The sequence below is a fragment of the Scleropages formosus genome, chromosome 1 (assembly GCF_900964775.1).
Source record: "Scleropages formosus chromosome 1, fSclFor1.1, whole genome shotgun sequence".
Lineage (NCBI taxonomy): Eukaryota > Metazoa > Chordata > Actinopteri > Osteoglossiformes > Osteoglossidae > Scleropages > Scleropages formosus.
The window spans coordinates 27787427-27802099 of NC_041806.1; the positions used below are offsets into that span (position 1 = coordinate 27787427).

Genomic DNA, 14673 nt, shown 5'->3' on the forward strand with positions numbered 1-14673 from the left:
AGCTAAACTAAGTCACACCTTACATTTGAAATTTTACTGAACCTGCCGCGAACAAATACACAGTATGTAACGCATGCAGTCTGTAATTTTCACTCCGCTCAAACGCAGCTTTTACGCAATGGAAAGTCCCTGCGATATAAAGCTGAAAGAGTGAATTTTCTACTGTGAAGAGTTCACTTCTCTTCAAATACAGCAGCCACGTCTGCAGCGGACGTCAAAAACTGCGTTAAAGCTAAATTGGTCACGTCTCCCGGAAAGCAGAATGACAGGTAAAACAAGTGGGAAAGTCCTTGACATGCTGAAGACAAAACCTCAAATTATGTCCCAAATATTTGTAATTATTGATCATGCTGCTTGAATATAGGCTGTCAGGCAAATATACGCCGGGAAAGTGAAGGGGTCTAAATATGGAAACCCGGCAGGGAGAGCGTGGAAAACCTCTGGGCATGCAGCCGCCATTAAAGACGGAGCTTCGGTAGCGAGAGCAGTTGTCTCAGAGAAGCAAAGCAGGGTGTTAAGGTGCATCAAAATAATGAGGCAGGAATTAGCTTCTCCCTGCACTATAAATAGCCAGCAAGTCAGGTCACGTCTCTGTGTCGGAATCCACCAATAGCCCTGAGCACTGGCGTCCTTTTTTTTTTTCCGTTCATTGATACCATTTCCCAGGACAGCAGAATAGCGAAGGCAGAAAAATACACCTTCACCAGGAGTTCAGAAGGGATGTTTGCTGGTTGTCCGAAACACGTTGCCACCGCTGAGATACAGGAGCATAAAGGTTTTGGGGGAGGGGGGCAAGATGGCAGGTTAACAATCTCAAACTGTCCCATCATGCTCTGCCACCCCCTCCCCCCCCACGGTCTCTCCCTCCACATGGACGAGCTGAACCGTGTTATTGGCTCCTGGGTATTTTTAGCCAGAGGCGCTTTGCGAGGAGAAAGCAGATCAGCGCAGAGTGTCACACTGACCCAGTCTCAGACGAACAATGCCGAGCAAACTAATTCAACCAGTGTTGGAACTGTAGCACCTTCTCGCGATGCTTTTCCGCCACTCAGGGACCCTCTCCTGCTCTGAAAGACCATCTCAGAGATGTTTTTATCTCGCTCCCCAAACCCTGGAACACAGGCTTATTCTTGCGGCCCTTCGGCCCTTAGGTACTAATCCCCCCACGTCACGGAGGACATGACATTGGCCCTCTTCTACTTATATAAAGTAACAGTGGAAATATCAGGGCAGTTAAGCTCATATAATGGTCACCACAAGGCAAGTTTAAGAGGTTATCGCCACTCAAGCTTGTAATGTCCCTAACTGAGGGCCAAAAACACAATAATGCAACATAAATCTCATAAACTAATGTTGTATGGTTCCAGCTGCTCAGGGTTTTGATGGAAGTGATTTTATATTTATTCATTTAGCTGACCCTTTTCTCCAAAGCAACTTACAATTATTTACCCATTTATACAGCTGGGTAATTTTACTAGAGCAATTTAAGGTAAGTACCTTGTTCAAGGGTACAACAGCTGGAGGTGAGGATCAAACCTATGACCTTTGGATCCAAAGGTAGTAGCGCTAACCAGTACGCTACCAGCTGTCCCTATTTCCAAATTCAATATTTTTAATTAATATTTATTCATAATTATTAATTCTCACACACATTGTCTGAAGCCGCTTGTCCCAAGCGGGGTCGCAGCAAACTGGAGCCTAACCCAGCAACACAGGGCACAAGACTGGAGGGAGAGATGGCACACCCAGGGCGGGACGCCAGTCCGTCGCAAGGCACCCCAAGAAGGACTCGAACCCCAGACCCGCCAGAGAGCAGGACCCAGCCAAACCCGCTGCGCCACCACACCCCCTTTAATTAATTATTGTTATTCATTAATTTCAATATTGAATATTTCCACATTCAATACTGACAAAACAAGCTGAATCTGCAACTTTACATTACTTAAAGTGGCTTTTTTGAAACAGACAACCAGGACCATATACTTTTTTTTTTTTAACTAATTATGGTCATGTTTTTTTAGGAGTAGGGAATTTTTGCATGACAGTTGAGAAATCGAAGAGCCGTAAGTTTTGTGGGGAAACTGGCAGCTTTTTTAAGGCCGGTGCCGCATGACTTCTGCAAAGCTGCGACAAAGCAACAGAGGCAGAGAAACAAAAAGAGCGACAGAGCCACACGGTTGGTTCTTCGAGCCCAGCGCCGTGCCATATTGTCACGCGACGATGGAGGGCTGGCTCGAGAGGCAGACAGACCGCTCCCTTGGGAGCTTCCGCTGAATCTCGCACCGGGATGGACACACTCTGAGTTTTCACACACCTTTGCACACTTATGCAAATAGATCTTTGTTTTGATTCTCATTTGAAAGCCTCTGAAAAACACGTGGCCAGTGTGATGTGAGGTTAGAGGAAAAGAATGTCGTTTTTCGTGCCTCTCTGTGAGGAGGAGGGTGTTGTTTCTGGGTGGTGTGTGTCGGCGGCAGGCTGGGGATTCGGTCCCTCCGGGCCACAGGCCCCCCAGGCGCGCTCACGTGGACGGCCTTCCCGTCTCTGTTTCACTTGTGCTCCAGAACACACAAGTAGCAGTGAAATCGCATGTTCTCGCGGGGAAAAGTGGCGGCTTTTCAGATGATAATACTGAAAAGTTTTGTCACAACACACTCTCTCGTCCGTGTTTACCTTGAGTTTCCCCGTGTCGATTCTTTTGAAGTGTTAGTAGTCGCACGACGTGCCGTGGTGTGAAATTATAGGACACGCGCATCCTAATTCTGCAGCACCAGTTTTCACAGTTATTTATCACAGGACATGGTACGCGCTTGCAGTGGTACGTAGGAAACTGCGCAACGAATGGTAAACGCTCCCGAAAAGAAGTGAAATCGCGCACACGACACGCCGTTCCTGAAAATAACTCCGCATATATGAGAACACTTTTTTTTGGTTGTTGTTTAAGAACGTCCGTCGCAGTTTTATGCAGTGAATCGACGTTAAATGAAGAAAATAACATTTTAAAAAAAAAAAAATCGGCCACTCGAGTGCTTTGTTCGAGTCACGTGAAGTTTGCGGTCGGACCGCTTCTACTTTGCACCAACGCCTAGTTCTTTAAGAGACTCTGCGGCCATGAAAAACATCTTAGTGAATGAAACGCAGTCATTCATAAATGCAGGGCAGCGTCGTGCTGCGATTGGTCCTTCATGTATAATTCAGTAGCTGCCGAAATCCTATTGGCCACCTCGCTGTAAGGTATTGTCTGTGTACCAATGAGCGCGTACTTGAGATCCCCGCTCGAGCCCTGGGGAAAAAGCGAGCGCTTCCATTGAGAAAAGCTTATTCAAGTTCTGGCAGCCAGAGCGTGCGCATCATTTCATCGGCTGGGGCGCGCTGGATATATATAAATCCACTTTTTTTTTTTCTCACGAGGAAAAGGGAATTTAAAAAAAAAAAAACAACGGGCTCAGATAGAGGGTAAGTTTTTCGCATTATCTGGCAATGTGAATGAAGCTGAGAATTTTGTTCGGAAGAATGTAACGACGTTTTAACTTGGTAAAAGTTGCAGCTGCAGATGCGTTACATGGAGCGCTGGCGAATGCGCCATTTTCCAACTGTCCAGCCAGGAGTCCATTTTCTGCCGCTTTACACATAACAAGTTTTCTTTCCACCCCCCCTCGTCACTGCTGCTGCCTTTAGATAAGTCTCGCGGTTTGTTGTGTTTTTCTCTGTCCGTGCGGGCTTTGCGTCGTCTTCGCGGTCGCCTCTTGTTGCTTTTATGAATGGGGAGCCCCCCCCCTCCTTGCAGAAGGATCGAGTTTCACTTCATTGAGAAAAACAAGGGGCCGCGAACTGGGGGGAGGGGGGGTTGCTGGTGATCCGTTTTTTCAGCTGTAATTGCTTTGATGTGAGGTTTCTTTTAACGCTTTCCTGTCCGTGGTGGCGCAGCTCAGTGCGCGCGCGGAGTGGGGTCACCCCCGTCGTCATGAATTTATGATTCGTGCGTAGACGAAAGCTTCGCGTGGTGGGAACGGAGTGTAACTCTTGGCTTTTTTAGCGGAACGCGCTAAACGCATTAAAACACACTGACTTTGCAACAAAATGTATCCGCGGGAGGTTTCTCTCACGCGCCACTTCACCAGCTATTGAGGCTTTCAGTTTCATTTGCAACTTAAATATTTTGAGAAGATACAGATTTGAGTGACCCGGATCGCGTCCTCCTCCTTGTGCTAGAGTGAACGCGGTAAAAATGAGTGTAATGATGAGCAAATCGTCACGTTTATTTCCTCGAGTTACGTAATAGACTTGTTTATGATTCGCGTGAGTTCGTAGCGTGCGCCGTCCGATCCAGACCCGCTCGTTTCAACTTCTCGCGCAAGAAGTTTTTTTTTTTTTCCGGCCCCTTGCGGAGCGCGAGGACTCGACCCACCGTGTTTACCGTGGTACTTGCGCGTGCGTCGGCGGAAGGCGCCTTTGTTTTTCGCGAAGGATCGTCGGCCGACGTTTTTTAAACCAAGTCTTATGTCTTGTCTTGCACAGTAGTGCGATCCTGCAGGTGCTGGGAATAATTTATAGAGCTTGTGAACTTTGAAAACAGGTAGCGTGAAGGTTTATGGCTGGCTGGGCAGCCTGGAGGAACTTGTTTTCTTGTATGTCACCTAGCGCGCATAATATATATATAATATATATATAATCTCAATATTTATGCATACACATATATTATGGAGCTCCCTGTGCTCTGTCCTGGCTTGTCCTCCCCCCTCCTGGCTCTGATCACTTTTTGTTGAGCTCACATGTCCTCCCAACTGTCTCCATCACATGTAAAGGTGACCAGATACATTATTTTATCTGTGTTAAACTGGTTAATGCTTATAAAATTCTGTTATGCCTTGCGCACGTTTTTGCATAATCCGAAAGTCTGTGTCTACAAGAAGCCTAGCCCTGTATATACTTTCCTCGTTAATTTCGGATGTTCATGTCAAACATGTTCCAGTTGAGCGTTCTTTGGATAGTTTATTATGGGCTCATCTAGGACTTGTCTGAGAAGTGGCGCAGATGGTTAGCTTTGCTTATGTAAGGTTTAAATCCGTTGTGCAGCAGCCGTTCTGTAGCGCTCAGCATGTTCTACCAGCAGGCCTGTCCGTAGGGCTGTTGTCTTGGGTGCCGACAAGCAGCGGACAGGCCTTCGCAGCAAATCTGGCACGTGTGGCTTCAGTGCTGGTATTTTTCTATACCCCCATTACCTGTTAAGCTTTTATGGCCTTGTGTGGTTTGCATATGTGGCCCAGAATTGGCATCCACTGGGTTTAAAAAAAAAAAAATTGATCACAGGCAATGGCTGTAAATTGGTGAAACTCATGTTCTTACTAGAACCTTCTGCTTCTTTCAGAAACAAGTGAGACATCTAGATATAAAGCTGTGGCTTTAAGCAAAGATCCACACACCATGGATGGCTTTTATGACCAGCAAGTCCCTTTTTTGGTTCCTCCCAATGTAAGTGCATCATACTGATGAACAGCTACCGATTTGTCTGAGTTTTATACTACATTCATGCCAACCTGTATGTGAGTGCTTATATGCAATTTTTTTTTTTGTTTTTAATGGTATTTTAGAAGTAAATGTCAGACTTTTATACACTAAATAAGAATGTGTTGCATTTCGACAGAAATGTCACGTGGAACAACCTAGTGAGAGACCATGTGGTGACAGGAAAAGGAAGTTTGCCGACACTGAACTTGCACAGGACACAGAAGGTCAGTAAACAGTCCCTGTCCCTTCATTAACTCACTGCGCTCAGTTTTGGCTTCGCTGGTTTCAGGTCATATGAATCCACCTTGCGTCTTTGGATAATTTCCATTTCTCCTACGAAGCGAGTCATTCTGACGGAGTTCTGCTGCCATCTCTGTGCCTCTTTTGAGTACTACTTTGCTCCGGACCGATTCCCAATCAATGTTAGGTTACAGCACATGCTTTGCTATGTGGTTGGCTTGTACTTTGAAGGCCGGGCTATGGGTGACCTGGTCTCACCCACATCTCCTTGTCCTCCACTTTCTTCTTCAGAGCTCTTTCAGGATCTCAGTCAGCTGCAGGAGATCTGGATTGCAGAAGGTGAGTTCTCATCCACATTATCTCGAAAGCCACCCCTCCCATCGAGCGCTTATTTTTAACTTCTCATACAATCGGTGTAAGGGGTATTTTTCAGTAACGGTGATGTTCCAAAAACAGTACAGATCTGATCGGTTTGGTGTGAGAAGAGCAGGAAGAGTAAATAATATCAACAGGATGTAGTGTACTGGTTAGAGCTGCTGCCTTTGGCCTTAGTGGTTACAGGTTTGAATCCCACCTCTTGCTGTAGTACCCTTGAGCAAGTTATTTCCACTGAAATCCTCCAGTAAAAAAAAAAATTACCCCGCCATGTACATGGATAAGTAATTGCAAGTCATTTTGGAGAAAAGCATCTGCTAAATGAGTAAATAAGTAATTTCGGTGCATTCACACTCTTGCTGAAAGAGAACAAGGAGAAAATTGACATTTGAAAGCTAATAATTGCCCCTCCTGGTGAGTGAACCTTTGGGCCTCTAATGCCTGGGAGATATTGTTTGTACTTGCTCTCTAAATCACATCCTCATAAATTCAACGAACACCATAAAGCTTTCTCTGCAGAAGAAATGTTGGGCTATGTTCGGTGGAGTCGCCGTCGCGGTTCTTCACCAGTTGCTTCGCAGCGACGTGTTTGCTGTGTTTGTTGCTTACTGGAAGTGACGGGGAGCTCAGCAGGTTCTTGGCCTTGTGCGCCGAACGCACTTGTTCGGCTGTTGATTTGCTTGTGGGGGATAGGATGGATGCAGAGCAGTGCTAGAACCTTGTCTTTAGCCAGCAGGGTTTGAATTTATGTTTTGTTTACGGGACTGTTCTGTCTTCTCTCCACCTCCACCCCCTTCCTGCCCACAGCCCAGGTTCCTGATGACGAACAGTTTGTCCCAGATTTCCAGTCTGATAACTGTGAGTATTTGCTCTTTATTATTTATGCTGAGTTGTTGTGGGACAGGGGTGGAGCTATGCATGCCAGGCCAATGGCGTCTGTTCCCTCCTGGATGTATTTATTATTTATCCCTTCTTCACGTCGTCAACTGATAACGAGAGCAGTTGTAGCTTTAGAGAACACCATGGTGACATGCTGCTGCAGCAACTCCGCTGCAACAATTAATCCACAATAGGTTTTCGGTACCGTACTCTATTTTGTGCAGCTTTTATGTGAACGATCATGTGGGTCCGAAAGTCTTCAACGTTGTGCTTGTGAGAAGAAAGATGTCAACACATGGGGCTGCATATACACACGCACGAACGCACGGTATATCTTATTTGGCACCAGGTGCCGGTTAAGGGCTTGCAACCTAAGGGTTCTCGGTTAAGGTGACCCACCGTAGGTGAAGGACATTTAAGGTACTTACTTTTTTCAGTTTATTCAGTCAATTGACATTAAGTCTATCACATGAGTGGAGCCTGTAATCTGATTTTACGCTTTTGCACACACGGCTCCAGCCTCGCCGGAGCTAGCCCAGGCACGGCAGCTGGCAGTGGGTTGCAGCTTAGGGATACGCGTGTACTTTAGAACTTGTGGCAGGCTCGTAAGCCTCTGTGCAAAGGCAAAATTCAGGAAGCAGCGTTTTCTCCTGTCTCGGGCTGTACTGGTAGCTGATCCCAGACACCCATTCCCCCAGGTGAATTTTAAATGATGCTAAAGGAGCATAGCACTTCTGCACTGTTCTGCCTCCGGAATGTTTGTGCCTTTTGGTCAGCAGGCTGGAATTGGCTGTCATCACCTGGCAGGGGGCCCAGCCTCTTTTACAGGTCCGCTATTCACACCCAGGTTTGCGTGGCCCCAAGGGGTGCAGGGACGGAGGTTCGTTGGGGGGTTTCGCTCAGCAGTCCCAGCCTAAAAGCCTTTGCCCTGCTGAATACAGAATGGCCTGTCTGTTTGCGCCCCGCTTGCTTGGGAGGAGTCGACTATTTGTATAGACATTTCCTGCTGTGGGCTCGCTGTTCTCGCAGTCAGGCAAAGCTAGGGAGGCGTTTTGGCCTCCGGTTGCGGTGGGCCGAGGGATTGGGTTTCACTGGCTATTGTGTGATGCGGGCATCGGGAGCCAGTGGGCTGATCCAGTAGCTAATGGTTTCAAAGTAAGGAGAGAAAATCATTGAGAATCATTAAATTACAGCTGCACTGATTCATGAGTATTGACTAGCCTGTAATGGAACTTAGAGTTGGCTTACGCACATAATGATAGTGACTGGGACGACGTGGCTTTTACAGTCAATTGTGTGAAGCTGTCGGGCTATGGAGAGAGCATAATAGCTCTTCTTGGGCTGAGAGACCTGCCTCTCGCAGGTTAACGCTACCCAGCCGTCGTAGGTTGCGCTGCAGTTCCAGCATGCAATTCTCCTGTTCCTTTGCAGTGATGTTCCATGGGCCCCCTCCAACGAAAATCAAGCGCGAGCTTTGTCCCGCCGAAGAGCTGTCCCCCTGCCGCCAGGAGCAGAGCCTGACACCCTGTGCAGAGAAGTGCCTTTACAGTTACAGGTATGTCTTAGCAGGTGCCAGATTGCAGCAGGTGAACAGAGTTGCCTGTGCGACAGTACATCACTTGTTGTGTCACCCTTGCAGTGCCTATGACAGGATGCTTGGTGCTGGGTTCAAGCCGCTGACTCCTCCCTCCACGCCAGTCTCCCCTTGTGGCTCCACACACACTCCGGGTGTGCACACGCTCCAGGAGCAGCCTCTGACCTCGGTCTCTGCCCAGACGCCAGGGCCGCGTCCCATGCACAGGCAGCCTGCTGCTCCCAGTGTGACACACAACCAGAGGACACTCCCAATGAGCGGACAGGCGACACTTTTTGCAGTACCTCGCCCACCAGTCAGTCACTCCGGCACCTACAGTTCAGACCACAGGTGGGTTTTTTAATAATAAAAAAAAAAAAAAAAATCCCCCCCACACCTCGGAAATTGTCCTGGAGGATGTGGATGAATCACTCAGGAAAAATACCTTCTAAGTGACATGTCATTTACGCTGCTGGGTTGCTCTGAACCACAGTAAGAAGCCTCACAAGGCTCTCTAACAATCTAAATTTGGAGAACATCATGGCAGAAAAAGGCGTACTACTTCTTCACAACTGAACAGCAGCGCTGTCGGTGTCTAGGGTATGGAGACGCTCGAGTTGGTGTCATGTGTTTGACCCCCCCCCCCGCTGTTGTTGCCCATTCCTGGGACGGGACGCCCAGCGGGCTGTTGGGGGAATGCACAGCATGTCCTCAGTGGGCGGCAGCCATTAGTCTAGCAGCGGGTCTCTGGCACAGAGGCGCCCAGTCATTATTTCCATAGCTGTCAGCAGTCAGTGGCAGCCAGAGACCCTTTGACTGAATGAATCAAAAGAGTTAATTTTGTGTCTGAACTTATTTTGAACCTCAGCAAAGTCAAAGAATTCGTTGTCCCTAAAGAGCAGCTCTTAAGATCTGGCTTCACTCTTGCAGGCCACTTGTGGATTTCTCCCTAAGTGTCCAACTGATGGCCTTTGTTTCTTATTTTCTCCTTCAGGTTTCACAGACAACTCTCAGAACCCTGCCTGCCGTTCCCGCCTTCGGAGGCCCAGGGCTGCTCCTCCTACTCCTCCCCGGTCCCCAGCACCTCACCTCGCGATGGACGGCCCCCCTACCACAGACAGATGTCCGAGCCCCTTGTCCCTGTGCCTCCCCAGGGCTTCAAGCAGGAGATGCAGGACCCCCGTTATCTAGAGCAGGGTGTCCCTACCATGGGGCTTCCTCAGCCCACCTTTCCCTCCTTGCCCATCAAGCAGGAGCCCAGAGACTTCTGCTTTGACTCCGGTGAGTGGAGGAAGTTGTAGTGGTCAGCTGCCAAGGCATTTCAGATCCTTGCTGGAGTCTGGCCAGCTAAGCTTTCTCAAAACCATAATTATAGATTTAGTGCTAAAGTTGGTGTGCAGAGAAGACTCCCTAACTTCTGTAAGAGAGGCAGGCTGCATGCCAGGTCTTCTGAAGAGCACTGGCCCCCGTGAGCCGTGTGGCCTCGCATTGCTCTGTGAAATACTCCACCATAATGCAAGAACCAGGGGCATAGGCTGGCCGAAAAGGGGCTAAATGCTTATCGCCATGTATCACGACCGCTTTTCCATGTGGCCTAGTGTATGCGATGACCCAGTTTGAGCAGCGATGCTTGAGCTTGGTTTCAGGTACATCTGAGTGCGTGGGGGCATTTGACTGTGTGTGGTACAAACCCTACTGCACACTAGCACTGTCCAAGGGCACTAGACCTTACCAGCCTTCCATTTGTGCTTTTGATGGCATGGTCACTGATGTAACGCTAAATCTTGTTACAGTCTTAACTGATAAATAGTCCCAGAATAGAACAGGAACACGTTCTCCGTGTTTGGGGGGAATTTGATTTTGATTTCTAGATCAAGGGCTCAACAGGTGTCAATCTAAGGTGGAACAACTCAAATGCTGTTAATATTTATCAAGAATGCAGCAGCGAAGAAGAAATTGGGCTTGGGTGTTGTGTTGACACCATATTTGGAGCTTCTCGTAAGTCAGAGGTAGATATCAGCTCAGACTAAATATGTCATTCTGAAATATCTGGATGTGGTTTTTAGTTTGTCTCGCAATTCTTGCTTCCGTACGTGCGTAGGGTTTGCAGCGCATACATCCTTCCATGAGATTTTTGGTATCTTGTCACCCTTGCAGCTTCATCAGTAAAGGTAGTTCCTGAAGCGTTTGCCTTTCCTAGACAAGGACCATCAGCCCACAGAGGGAGGTTGCAGTCATTCAGACATTTTGCTTTAATGGAAATGAGAGAACGAGGAGATGCCTGTGAAATGCCAGTGTTGTGTACAACAAAAACTCCTTTGAATGCCACGAATGAATTGTCTATTCTTAAATGTCAGCTCTGGCTTCTGCTGGCTGCTTGTGGTGGAGGGCACATTTTTTAAAAATATCCTGGTGATGCAGTCCGTCGTTCAAATGCGGGGCAGATTGGAACCCACTCTAAAAATGTTTTCTTCTTTTGTCTTGCAGAAGTGCCTAACTGTCAGTCTTCATTTGGGAGGGCAGCAGGATTCTACCAAAACAACCATGATGGTAAGTAAACGTAGCGATGTGAAGTTTGGTGATGGAGAGCGCTCATGTGAGAGAAACTTGCGTTTCTGTCCTTCAGCAGAGCTTCTCATTGGCAGTACTAAATATAAATGGCATCCTTCAGATCGTAAAAACCGATGGCTCTTCTTTAGGCATCAATCTGTACGTTTCCACTGTTTCACGTAAGAGTGGGACACATGGGAATGTATTTTCCATTCATGTGACACAACCGATTTTAATAGCTGTGTGGGCAATAAAGTAGCAGTGGAACATGATGGCAGATGTCATTGTATTTCTTTTATTAGCTCAGCCCTGAGTCATTCTACTCCGTTCTTGTTCGTAGGTTTCGCCTTCGACAGAGAGCAACACCTCTACTATGATGACACGTGTGTGGTCCCTGAGCGACTTGAAGGTATGTGTTTACACTCATCTTAGGCTATCCTGGAGTGTAAACCTCAGGTTCGTTCCAGTCTGCCACTGGATGTGCAGGAAAGAAATGTGTATGTTTGTGACCACATACCACAAGAGCAGGGCGAGGCCTTGAGCGGGACTGCATGAGGCGAACTGCTCTATGTCTGACGTGCTCTCGGTCTCTCTGGAATTTGCCACTTTGGTGTGGGTGTGCGGTGCTAATAGTTCCCCTGTACCTTGCGCAGGCAAAATAAAGCAGGAGCCCTCAGCGTTCCGTGACGGCCCCCCATACCAGCGGCGCGGCTCTCTGCAGCTCTGGCAGTTCCTGGTCACCCTGCTGGATGACCCCAGCAACGGTCACTTCATCGCCTGGACTGGCCGTGGCATGGAGTTCAAGCTCATTGAGCCAGAGGAGGTCAGTGCTTATAGGCAACCACAAAATTAATCGGCAGGTGATGCGACCACCTCTGCACACTGATGTTAAGGCCTGCGAAATGAACTGGTGACTAACTTCCGTTTCAGGTTGCTCGGCGCTGGGGCATCCAGAAGAACCGGCCTGCCATGAACTATGACAAGCTGAGCCGCTCATTGCGTTACTACTATGAGAAGGGCATTATGCAGAAGGTAAAGGCAGGTTCATGTCCCCCTCTTTCATTTATCTGCATGCTGCCTGTTTTATTATTGGCATTTGACCTTTTACCAGGATAGTAAAGTTTTGCTTTCTTTCATAGACTAGCTCAATGTCGACAGTTGTGCAGATTTTTTTTAAAGGTATTACACATCCTGATGTTGAGCAGCCACTGGTGCTTAAACCCTCAGGGCTTTTTTGTTTTACTTTGCCTTTCTTTTAGGGAGGGGGGGGGGCTTTGTTTTCTTCTCCTCAACTGCCAGCTGTATTAACGCTTAATCCTTTTCAGCAACTTTTTTCACTGCTCTGTGTCACTCTGGTGAGAAAAGTGCTGAATAAAAATAGATTGAAGTGAACTGAATGTTGTGCTACAAGCTCTGACATTCTACCTGCCATTCTTTTCATCTTTCTTCAGGTTGCTGGGGAGAGGTACGTCTACAAGTTTGTCTGTGACCCAGAGGCCCTCTTCTCCATGGCCTTTCCTGAAAACCAGCGGCCCAACCTGAAAGCTGACGCAGACGGCCTGCCGGGGGCCGAGGATGACACGTTTCCCCTGACTCACTACGACGAGAGCACATCTTACCTGGCAGATGGGGCGGAGCAGTGTGTGTCTGGACTGCCGTTCCCTGATGGCTTCGCGTACTGATCTGGTGGGCCGGGTCCAAGCCCAGAGCCCAAGCTCACTGAGCAAGCTAGGAGATTCGACCTTATGCTCCTGCTTCTCGTGACTTGTCACCCCTTCCCCCTCCCCTTCCTTGCACACTCCAGAGAGAAAGAAGAACCTACCATCCACTCCCACTTTGCCATCAGCCAGTATGCTGGGTCTGAGACATGATGGACAGACTGGGCACAGCTGTCTGCAGCTTCCTTTTGGAAAGGAGGGCAGGTCTTACTATGGGGAGTAGGCGCAAGGCAGACAGGGCCCCCCATGGACGGTTGCCAGTTCCTTTCTCTGTTGACTACCAGAATTGTGGCAATTCTGTACTGACAATCTGCTTTTCTAGAAGCATACATAAAATTATTTAAAGAAGAGAAAAATGCAGCACTACGCTACACTGTAATTGCCTTTTGGTCTCCAACTGATTTTTACATTTCTGAATATAAAAAGCTTCAGAACTGCATCACGCTCATAAAATCTTTTAATAGACGAAAGCTGTCATTGATCTGTTTTATGCAGTTAAACTGCTTTCTAAAGCTTTTATATTTTTATGTTGATCAGGTATAAGTCATTCTCCTGACCTAACCAGAAGGGTGTTCCTCCAGTTTGCTGATGCATGTTTTATTTTTGTTTTTATTTCAAAGTGCAATGTTTTTTTTTTTGGTTGGTGTTTTTTGGGTTTGTTGTGCTGCATTAAAAGTCTCTCAGACCAGAGCTGTTACGCACTCTTCTGCATCGAACACTCGATCTGTCACAGAGGGCTCTTGGGCAACCTGTGCGTCCCAGTGTCGGTCCGTACACATCTGTGTGACTTTGGAGTAACGCAGCAGCCCGTCAGTGCTCCGGGAGAGAGGCGCAAGCAGCATTTGAACTTTATTCCTTTCAGTTCTTGTGTGACTTCAAAAAGGGATGCGTAAAAAAAAAAAAAAAAAAAACTATTTTCATCCCATAAACGTTTTGACTTCATGTACATGTAAAAGGTATATATTAAAGAACACGATGGTCACCTTTTGTAGGCTTTTTGTATTTAGACTTTTTCTTTGGCACTGTTCTCAACTGAGGTTTTGGAACATTGCGCTTGAGTACAGGAGCTTCAGAGACCCATTGAAAGGAACTGATTTCTGTCTTTTTACTCTGCAACTCACACTGAAGAGCACCTGCTACTTTCAGTTGCACTGAGTTCTCCACAGGTAACTAAGTAACATATCGCTTTACTTTGGATTTCAGAAATTCTCTGCATTTATATATTTTTTTTTTTTCTTTTTCCTAGTGGGGTGGAGAATGAGACAAAGGTATATAAATATATTTTTGCAAACTGCATCTGTTTGATCTGTTGTATGTACTGTATAATTCTGCCAATTACAGATATGTATCTTTTGTACTTCGTCATACTTGTGACGAAGTGAATATTGCTAAGACTGCATCTTGCTCGGGGGGGGGGGGGTCCTTATCGTGGGAGTTTGAGTCTGAGAAAGCCTCGTCTTAGTTGTCCTACCATGGTGGGGCTCCACTGCGCTTATACAGGCTTTGTTCCCCTCACATCGTGTACCTTACACTGCTGAGTTTATAATCTGTACTGGGTACAATAAATCTTTACTGCTTCACTTTGAACACGCTGCTCTGCTCATTTCGGCAGGTTACTTGAATTTTGTCCACGTTTGTTCCTTTCACCATTAGTTTTGCCAGTGGGCAGCATGGTGGCACAGCAAGTAGTGCTGCTGTTTCACAGGGCCCGGGTGGTGTGAGAGGACATGGGTTCGATCAGTCTGTGTGGAGTCTGCATGTTCTCCCCGTGTCTGTGTGGGTTTCCTCTGGGTGCTCTGGTTTCCTCCCACAGTTCAGACATGCTGTTCA

At 47.3% G+C, this 14673-nt stretch overlaps 1 protein-coding gene across 1 annotated transcript; it reads left to right on the forward strand.

Annotated features, from left to right (window-relative positions):
• Positions 1-3313: 3313 nt before the first annotated feature.
• On the forward strand, positions 3314-14416 carry etv5a (ETS variant transcription factor 5a). Its single transcript, XM_018739225.2, has 13 exons — positions 3314-3456; positions 5369-5472; positions 5645-5732; positions 6040-6087; positions 6931-6981; positions 8434-8557; positions 8642-8926; positions 9570-9856; positions 11063-11125; positions 11466-11534; positions 11779-11948; positions 12056-12157; positions 12577-14416. The coding sequence occupies exons 2-13, from the start codon at positions 5425-5427 to the stop codon at positions 12805-12807; spliced, it is 1566 nt and encodes a 521-aa protein (XP_018594741.2). The 5' UTR covers positions 3314-3456; positions 5369-5424; the 3' UTR covers positions 12808-14416.
• The last annotated feature ends 257 nt before the right edge of the window (positions 14417-14673 follow it).

Coding starts and splice junctions, on each gene's coding strand:
- etv5a (XM_018739225.2), top strand. CDS start 5,425: ATGGATGGCTTTTATGACCAGCAAGTCCCTTTTTTGGTTCCTCCCAAT. Junction 8,558..8,641: donor AAGTGCCTTTACAGTTACAG/GTATGTCTTAGC, acceptor TCACCCTTGCAG/TGCCTATGACAGGATGCTTG. Junction 11,126..11,465: donor CTACCAAAACAACCATGATG/GTAAGTAAACGT, acceptor TCTTGTTCGTAG/GTTTCGCCTTCGACAGAGAG.